This window comes from Plectrocnemia conspersa, unplaced genomic scaffold (assembly GCF_051122295.1).
Source record: "Plectrocnemia conspersa isolate PC_06_02 unplaced genomic scaffold, ASM5112229v1 ptg000011l, whole genome shotgun sequence".
Lineage (NCBI taxonomy): Eukaryota > Metazoa > Arthropoda > Insecta > Trichoptera > Polycentropodidae > Plectrocnemia > Plectrocnemia conspersa.
The window spans coordinates 7,931,845-7,941,412 of NW_028277175.1; the positions used below are offsets into that span (position 1 = coordinate 7,931,845).

Here is a 9,568-nt window from a genome sequence, read left to right on the forward strand (position 1 = left end):
GAAGCGCACCTACTTCTTCTTGAGGGGAGAAGTTTCAACATTACTTAACATGAGAAAATGAGATACGTTTTGTTACATGTTTCAAATTTTTTTAATATTTTACTTTTAACTTTTATTGTCCTTTAAAAAAATATTGTGATTTCATTATTTACGCAACATAAATAATTGTGATATTTTTCTGACAAACAGCTGTTTCCATAAAAGAGAAAACGGCATGGTATTTCAACTAAAAAATGTAAATTACTGTTTTTTTATTTGGTTTCCGTTCTTGATATTTGATACAAATAAGCAGAATCAACTGTATATGAATTTAAATTTAACAAAAAATGATGTTATTAGATAATTAAAATCTTACAACTTTTAACATATACTTTACCATTTAATTAAGTAAATAAAAACTCTAATTAATATATTTTGCTATTTAGATAAGTTTATTCATACAGTTTTTATTTGTTATCTAATTATATATTTTATAATGATGAAATTATTATTAGGCTATTTTAATTTATTATATAAAATTATATGAATTATAAGGTACTTGTTAGTTAACACGGCGCAACGCTCAAAAATCACCTGTTGTTACTCCTCACTGCGTTTCTCTCATGCGTCTGACAATCGGAGTTCGCGCGCTTATGAATTTATTATATCAGAGCGTTGGAGCGGAATTCGGAGCTAGAGCATAAAAATTTGTAGGCGAAATGGCTCGGCAGTCTAGTATTTCGACAGGACATGAAGCTGTTCGCCATTTGGTAGAGGGATGCTCGTAACGATTTAAAGGAAAGTTTTTCTATTTGAAGATGAATGCCACAACCCACGGGAATAGATATTTTTCTTTTGATCGTTTGATTTTTGTATCGTATATTTAATTACTCTAATTATTATAAATGCATTGGCTTGTTAGTTTATAATTTCATAAACTGTTTTTATTGTTGTTTAACAAAAATTTATGTGTAATGTCTATTCTGGCCACTATGGCACTTTGGGTCAACCTTGTTTACTCCATGACGGTATAGTTATATTATTTGTATTTAATATGTATTTTTATATTGTATTATAGATAAATGAACTATAAATAAAGAAGTGATTGAAATATAATTAACAAATTAAAAGATGATATAATATAATTGATCTTTCATATTTATCAAATTTACCAGTTGCTAAATGATTATTTGTTATTCAAATCCAAACCTAACCTAAACAAATATAATGATTAATTTTGAGTTTGATGTTTGAAAGATGTTTATTTTAAATGTATTATTCTATAGATATACACTTATTTAAAGCCAATGGTCGATTATATGTGTGTTAATATCAAATCTCGTATGCCTGTTATTAACATTGCTTAGACCAAATTAAAAGCTGTCTGGTCTGGATTCTCATGCACCCTGGCGTAGTTGGCGATGAAGACGAAAGAATGGGTTACTGGTGGAGTTATTTAGTCGTCGCTCTTTTAATATGTAAGTTAGATATTCTAATTTTGGTTCCTCTCCATCTAATATTGTACATTTTTATTATAGAATATTTAATTTAATTTTCAATTTTAGCGAATTAGCGAATATTAATAGTATTCTTTATTCAACTTTCATTACTTTTAACAATTTGTATTTAATATTTAACGTATATTAATGTGGTCTGTATGTGAAGATAATATCCTGCTTTTCATTTGAAATTCAGCAAGAGCCGTGACATCTTTATTCATATTAATTTACTTTTTGTTACAGTAGTATCCTTTGATGTATACGGAGAATTTGTTAGTTTTCACACTGACCTCCTATTCGGCGAGAGTGAAGAATTTACAAATCCAGACATTCCTAAATTGCACGAAGCAGTTTCCACGGATGCTAATGATACATCGCAAATCGTCGAAGAGCTCACAAACACCACTAAAAAATACGTAGCTTGCAGACTCAGACTGCGATTGTTAAACGACACAATCGACGATGATTCCATCCCCAAGGTCGAGATAGTGAACGTATCTCGTCTTGCCGAGATACTGACGCCAAACTCCGACATCCAAAACAGAGATCTCGAAGCTCACTGTTCGCTGATATTCTTCTACTCCAAATACTGTAAGTTCAGCAATGCCGCGGCTCCGTCGTTCAGCGCCATCGCCAAGCTGTATCCGGATATAAAAATGGCAGCCGTCGATAGCGTGCAGCATAATCGTATCAACACCCAATACGGAATCGTAGGAGTTCCATCTGTCATATTGTTCCACAACGGTCGAGCCATTTCCAAGTACAACGGTTCGGAATATTCAGTATCGGCGTTTTCAAAGTTTATAAACTTCTACACGGGAATGAGCGAAGCCGATGTTGTGATCGAAAGGGAAGACTTAGTCAAGTTCATCCCTCAAGACGCCGATAAAGAGATTGATTATATCTTGTTGTTGGCGTGGGCGTTTGTGATTACTGTTCAATTGATTTATTTTAGCAAAACTCGCATTTGGACCGCTATCGTCGAGACGGTTAAGAATACTTGGAGAGAGGCGGAAGCTCAGCACGAGCACGCCAATTAAGTTAAAGACTGTTTTGAAAAATGATAATTGCACTATGCTTTGGAGGCATTCCTTTGTCGTTTTAATTGGTTAATCTATTTCTATGCTAAAATTAACTACTTTAGTATAGGAATAAATTTACCCAAATACTTTGTTAAAAATATACTATAAAATAATATTCCGATAGGTTTTTTTATACAAACGTATATGGTTGATTTAGTGATAATAGAAAAAATTCTGTTGCAAAAACAAATGATATTTTAAACACTAGTATTTCTTGTTATCGTTTATAATACAGAAGAAAGAAAACTAAAATAAAATTAATTTTAACCTATTTTTAAAAGTACTACAAAATAAATCTATATTTTTTTTGGCGATCAGATCACCTTTATTCACATTAATACTTAAAAATAACGAAACATAATTAACTCCCGCCATTTCAGACTGGCGGGAAATGCATTACATTTTAAATATCTCGTGTGTTGTACAAAAAAATGATTATATGTGTGAAAGGTTGCTTTAATTGAAAATTAACGATTCCTAATATTTGAGTCAGAGCCAATGTTTACTTACTTTAATTAAATATATTTTCGGTTAGGTTAGGTTAACGGTTGAGTTATATTACTTTGACATAGATAGTTTATAATCTGTCAAGTTAATATTACATTTATTTTTTAATGGGTAAGATCGTAGTATAATTAAACTTTTATAAAATAAACTTGTGAGAGCCATACCAAAATAGGTAGGCGATTTATATTTTTCAAGCTTTACAACTATCCTTTTAAAATTTTATTTCCTCATTGTCTCAGAGTACAACTAAGCAAATTTTAAAATTAATGCCCTTCAATAAAATGGATGGTTGTAATAAGGGTGCATTTATTTCGAGCAGGTAAAGAGTAACTATGTAAAATTAAATTAGATCAGCAAAAAGTTGTATCATAGAAATTAAAAATAGTTTATTAATCTGAACATATTTTCCCCATAAAATTGCTAAATCAACCATTGCAGTAATAGAACATGATAATACAATCTTTTTTGTGATATTTTAGACGTATTGTTATATTATTATAGATTTTGTGACTAATTGGAATATTACTTTATATACTTTTTTGAATATACATTATATCTAGTCAAACTTAAAAATATTAAGTTGTTTGTTACTAATATATTGTATATATATAGATACTATATTTAATTAAAATATAAAGACCAAAATGCTGATGTTCTTATTTATTTACGTAGCAATATTCCATCTGATCCAATTTCCATTAAATCTTGTTGAAATAAAAAAAGGCAATACATAACACAAATATATTCTTTATTCATATTAAACACATCTACAATTCTGCCGGCATCGATCTACTTTCAAGCGCTGCCAGTAAATTATCAGCAGCCAATTTAGCCATCGCCGTTCTTGCCTCGTTCGTAGCGCTTCCAATATGCGGCAATATTGTACAATTCTTCAGCTTAAACAACGGACTACTGAGTGGCAACGGTTCAGGATTAGTTACATCCAATCCGGCTGCCCAAATCGTTTTTTTTTGGAGCGCATCAATTAGTGAGTCTTGATCCACTAAACCGCCCCTGCTTGTATTTATAAACACTGATGTATTTTTCATCTTTGCAAATGTTTCGGCATTAAATAGACATTTCGTATCTGGCATCAGCGGTAAGCAGCATATCACAAAGTCGCTTTGTGCGAGTAAATGATCAAGAGGGACTCTCTCAGCTGAGGCGTCATTCGGTTTCTCCGTTCTGTTGTAATATAAAATTCTTTTGGTATTGAAAGCTCTAACTTTTAAGGCGACAGATTGACCGATTCTGCCAAATCCGACGATTCCAACTGTAGAACCGGCCAGACCAGGACCTGTCATCCATGACGGAGCCCATGTTGTCCAACCGCCTGTGACGGCTTCATTGTGAGCTTCCATTAAACGACGTGAAGTACACAACAAAAGTCCCATCTATAAAATAAATCAATATATTATTTTAATACCAATGCAATTAACTACACCAGGCTCAAGGGAAATCAGGTAAAGGTGGGTGAGAAAGGTGCTCCCAATAAAATCCATTAATTTTTTCTATCGTCTTCTTGGATACCAAGGCCAACTGTCTTGGTGTAAAATTATACTTTTATAATTTATAAGGGAAAGTCTTTTTTATAGTATCATCACACAATATATTTTTAATGAATAAAATCTTACTGTTAGTTCAGCAGTAGCTTCGGTTAATACATCCGGTGTATATCCAACCCTAATGCCTCTCTTCTTACATTCGTTCAAATCTATATGATCATATCCGACTGAAAAGGTCGAGACCACTTTTAGGTTCGGTCCAGCTGTATCCAATAATTCTTTATCAACCGTATCGCTCAAGAAACAATACAATCCATCTTTTCCGGCAATGTTTTTTAATATAAAATCACGAGGAGCAGCTGAATTTTGATTCCATAATGTCAAATCGCACCTGAAACAATTTTTTTTTAAAAAGTAACATTAAATTAAAAATACATTTTAATGTATGTAATTTAATATACTTTGATGATAGAGTATCAATAGCTATCTGCGATATATCTGGCCTCGTCATTAAAATTTTTGCCTTTTTCATTATTAAACCCGAATTATATAATCGTTTTGTATTAAATAGTGCTATACGACTATTTTGTATAAATTTTATGGTTGACATTTATTATGTTAAAGTAAGGTTATGTCACTTAATTATCTTTCGGTAGATAACTCGGGATATCCAACTCTTCGAGTGTTTTCTTTGGCGTCACCAACGGCTTGATAAACGTGAAACCAATGTGAAGGCTCACGATAGCGATGATGAGTAATCTGCCCTTTTTCCAATGTTTAGACGACAGCATAGTTGACCACAATTTTTTGACACACTAGTGGCATTGATAATGAAAATGTTATAAAAAACGATAAAATATCAACACCGTGTAACTATATATTTAAATATTATCTTGTATTTATCTGCAATCTGATAAAATTAACCGATAACAACATTAAATGAACAAATTGGCATCGGTTTTAAAAGTTGGTCGCCCTATTGAAATGTCAAATGTCAGCTGTTAATTTTTGGTCATAAGCGATTCATTTGTGAGTTGGTGATTTTTGTTGACGCTAACATTAGACATAAAAAAAACAATTCTGTCTATGCTTTACTTGTCTTTTGAATAAATTTTGCAATTATCGTAATAAAATTTAAAAAATATACAATTAAATTTAATGCATTAAAATAATAATTTATTTTAATCACAACTCAATATGAAAAAAACACCACAATTGCATGATTAAGCTCAGATCCGGCTATGGGCATAAGCAAATTCCTTCACAAATATTACAATTTATTTCATTATCCTAAAAAACAAAATTAAATTTAAATTATGTGAATTCTGGGGTCGATTTTATCGTTTGAGATTTTGTATATCTTTATAAAATTCTTATACGCCTCGCGCTCCACCAAAACTTCATCGTCAATTTTGCGGGGTTTTTTGAACCTTTTGTGTAAAAGAAACGAGGGCCAGAACAACTTATCGTTTTTATACACTATTCTTTAACGATTGTCTTCGTCGCAATAAATCTAGAAAATACATAAAAAACTACTACCAATTAAGACGCGTATATTCAATCCTATGTTTTCTTCTGAGAGACCATATTTCTGAAATAATAGGCGTTTTAAATTTCAATACATGTTAGGAGTGATTCGAAAATTTTATATATTAGGAGTATGTTTTACTAGTTTTCGATTAAGCTCGCCGATGCCACCAATTCGACGTTGTTTGGTGAGTCCATCGCGGAAAGTTTAGAGGTTTAGAATTTGAGATATACATGTAAGAGTCTCAGTTTTCCAGCTTCCAGATTATTTCATGAATACGCCATAAAAGAATTGTATATTTTTATGTGATAGCTGGGTGAAGATCGATATTTATTGGTCAGATTACTAGCTGTATGGTCTCAAGTTATTTTCACTTTCAACATCAAGAAAAGGGTCATTGCTTAAATCTAAAAATAAACATGTAGCGTTTGTTGCTGACCAAAACTCATATAAAGAGCGATGATCTCATAGCTCAATGATATTGTTACCTGAACCTATGTGAGGCCATTGCATCAGAGCATTGAAAAATGAAAAGCACGCGAATTGTGTTTATATAACGTCCATCACTAAGAAGCGATAGCGCTGCCCCCTAAGAGCGGCGATCAACGTGCCTCGACTGCCGATATGTGCGGGAGTTGCGCCAAAGGCACGAGGCTCGCGCATGCGCATCTCAATATTCACCCCTCAGATTGCAACAATTTAATCAAGGCTAGCCCGAGGGGCAGGCAGTACAAGCGATCGGCTGAGGTGCTAGATCTTATGGGGCGCCGTGATACCAAATAAAAGCGTCTAAAAAGTTAAAGTTTTTTATTATTATTTTATTGGCATTTCTTTCTTGCTTTTAAATAGAATAGAAAACATTTTTTGACTCTTCTATTCCTTATAATCTGACAGCAAAATTAATTTAAGATTGGCTTCACTCCAGTAGTGGCGCACGGTGCGCTAAATCCTCTTCCTGGGTACATAGCGTCAATCATGGTTATACTTATATTTTATGATGATATGGCGGTGGCAACTTCTTATTGGACGCCCTTTAATCCCGAGATTTTCGATTTTTCAAAGATGGAATTATGTATTAAGAACCATTATTTCTGTTGTTCAATTTTATTATTATTATATTATAAAAAACGTGGTTTTTCACGTAATGATCTAAAATAAATTGAATTTTTTGCTAAATACATATTTATTGCAAAAAAAATTATATCGGTTTTTTGAACTTACGAAAATATTTTAAGCATGAAATGATTAATGTATGGTGACGACCTGTACAGCTTATCCCTTGATCTATTCATCGGTACATTGAATCGCTTGGTGCGAATATGGAATTAAAAATTAGTTGTTCATTAGAACAATTTATTTGTAATTTTGAATTCCATAAATTTTCGACAATTAGCTTTTAAAAAGCCTTTAAATTCAGAAAATTTAAATGATACCTTAGGATATTTAAATAAGGCTAAAGAATATTTATATATACGGCTTCAATTTTTATATGCGTATTTGCAAGCAACGGCCGTCTATATATTCTCTATTTTGTGATTAGAAGTTATTATATTTATTTGACATTTCAAAGTTGCCAACTGGCAGCACTTCTTCTTAAAGTCACAATATAACCTAACTTTTGAGTATTACATTCGTATTTTTAGGCGAATAACTATTATATAATTTATTTATTTAATAAAAATGTAATAATAAAGCATTAAAATGGCGACGTTAGCTGAAATATCCAATGGATTTTTGCATTGATCTTGTCTTCACAATAAGCGATGGCCGAAAAGCAGTCGAGCAGTAGAGCTAAACTTCCTCGCGTAAAGAAACGAAAAGCGATAGATTTAGAGCAAAAGATGAGAATCATCAAACAGCACGAGGGCGGACAACCGTTGTCTTCGATCGCTCGCGAATTCAGCTTAGCTTTTTCGACAGTGAACACAATTCTGAAAGACAGTGTCAGGATTAAAGAGCACGTTAAAAACTCTGCTTCGTTGAAAGCGACGGTCATCACAAAGCAAAGATCTAGTATAATTTATAAAATGGAGAGTATTTTATCGAAATGGATGGATCATAGAATAGAAATGGGCGTGCCGTTGAGTTTTATGATCATACAGAACAAAGCGAAGAAGATTTTCGATAGTCTAAAGGAGAAGAGCGGTGATACCAAGACTAACTTTAGAGCTAGTTACGGCTGGTTCAATAGATTCAAAGCTAGATCAAATTTTCATAATTTAAACGAGAGTAGGGAAATACCAACATTGGAGACATTAGAAAACGACTACTTCTTTCACGATAAGTTAGCTAAGATTATACAACATGGAGGATATGTTCCAGAGCAGATATTCAACATTGATGAGACTAGTCTTCTTTGGAAGGAATTACCTAAATGCTTCTATCGAGATGAAGAATCTTCGATCGATGATAATTGTTTAACGTTATTACTTGGCAGTAATGCGACCGGTGATTGTAAATTAAAACCTGTTTTAGTATATAATTCTGAAAATCCCAGAGCATTTCAGGGAATAAGTAAAGCGACTCTTCCTGTACATTTTAGGTTCAATATAAAAGCTTCTTTTACGACTGCTCTATTCGAAGACTGGTTCATAAACTGCTTCATACCGGAAGCGGAAAAGTATTGCTATAAAAAACGAATACCTTTTAAGATATTGCTAATACTAGACGACGCTTTAAGCCATCCTTCACATTTAGATGATTTCCATCCGGACGTTAAAGTAGTATACATACCACCGGACGCAACCTCAGATTTACAACCGATGAATCAAAAGATTATATCAGCTTTTAAAATGTTTTATTTATATACTACATTCGCTCAAGCGTTAGCAGTGGTTGAATTTGGTAAAACATTCTTTCAATTTTGGGTGAGCTACAACATTTATCAAGCCATTTTAAATATTAATACAGCTTGGGAAGAAGTGACGATAATTAGTCTGAAATCGGCTTGGAAGAACATCTGTCCGCAATTTAATCTTTCTAAAAGCACCAATAACGATGTGATGTTCAACGAAATAATGGCTAAAATAATTAATTTGGCTCGCAATCTAGGAGTGGAGATTGACGAGACTGACGTTAAAAAGTATATCGAAAACGGAATACTCGGCGACGATATGATGGAGATCAAGAAACGCAATATGGATGGTCAAGTTAAAACTGAAAATTTAGAAAAATCTGAGAACAAACTGAAGCATTTTATAGCTGAAGAAATGCTTTTAGCGTTTCGGGAGATCAATTCGGCGATGGCTCGCTTCGAATCAATGGATCCTAACGTCTCAAGGTTCTCCAAAGTCAATAAACTCATCCAAGATGCTCTAGTCTGCTACAAAGACATTTATGATGAAAAAAAGAAAGACATGGTAACACAACCGGTCTTCGAAGAAAATGTGATCAAAATAGAATTGTCTTAAATGTATTTGTAAATATTATTTATTGCATTAGATTTAATTATTAGAGAAATAAAATGCA

General features: G+C 32.7%; 2 protein-coding genes across 3 annotated transcripts; one reads left to right on the plus strand and one right to left on the minus strand.

The window, feature by feature from the left end:
* The first annotated feature begins 1,297 nt into the window (after positions 1-1,297).
* On the plus strand, positions 1,298-2,735 carry bug (thioredoxin domain-containing protein bug). 2 transcript variants are annotated; one of them, XM_088197722.1, is made up of 2 exons: positions 1,298-1,457; positions 1,722-2,735. In XM_088197722.1, the coding sequence occupies exons 1-2, from the start codon at positions 1,379-1,381 to the stop codon at positions 2,516-2,518; spliced, it is 876 nt and encodes a 291-aa protein (XP_088053848.1). In that variant the 5' UTR covers positions 1,298-1,378; the 3' UTR covers positions 2,519-2,735. The 2 variants fall into 2 exon arrangements, with proteins under 2 accessions (XP_088053848.1, XP_088053849.1); XM_088197723.1 differs by having other exon boundaries at positions 1,318-1,457; positions 1,725-2,735.
* Positions 2,736-3,794: 1,059 nt separating this feature from the next.
* On the minus strand, positions 3,795-5,607 carry LOC148229343 (glyoxylate reductase/hydroxypyruvate reductase). Its single transcript, XM_088197721.1, has 3 exons — positions 5,034-5,607; positions 4,702-4,963; positions 3,795-4,461 (listed from the first exon to the last, which is right to left on the minus strand). Exons 1-3 carry the CDS (start codon positions 5,180-5,182, stop codon positions 3,835-3,837), a joined length of 1,038 nt encoding a protein of 345 aa, XP_088053847.1. The 5' UTR covers positions 5,183-5,607; the 3' UTR covers positions 3,795-3,834.
* Between the last annotated feature and the right edge of the window lie 3,961 nt (positions 5,608-9,568).

Coding starts and splice junctions, on each gene's coding strand:
- bug (XM_088197722.1), top strand. CDS start 1,379: ATGCACCCTGGCGTAGTTGGCGATGAAGACGAAAGAATGGGTTACTGG. Junction 1,458..1,721: donor AGTCGTCGCTCTTTTAATAT/GTAAGTTAGATA, acceptor TTTTTGTTACAG/TAGTATCCTTTGATGTATAC.
- LOC148229343 (XM_088197721.1), bottom strand. CDS start 5,182: ATGTCAACCATAAAATTTATACAAAATAGTCGTATAGCACTATTTAAT. Junction 4,964..5,033: donor ATTGATACTCTATCATCAAA/GTATATTAAATT, acceptor AAATTGTTTCAG/GTGCGATTTGACATTATGGA. Junction 4,462..4,701: donor AAGCTACTGCTGAACTAACA/GTAAGATTTTAT, acceptor TTTATTTTATAG/ATGGGACTTTTGTTGTGTAC.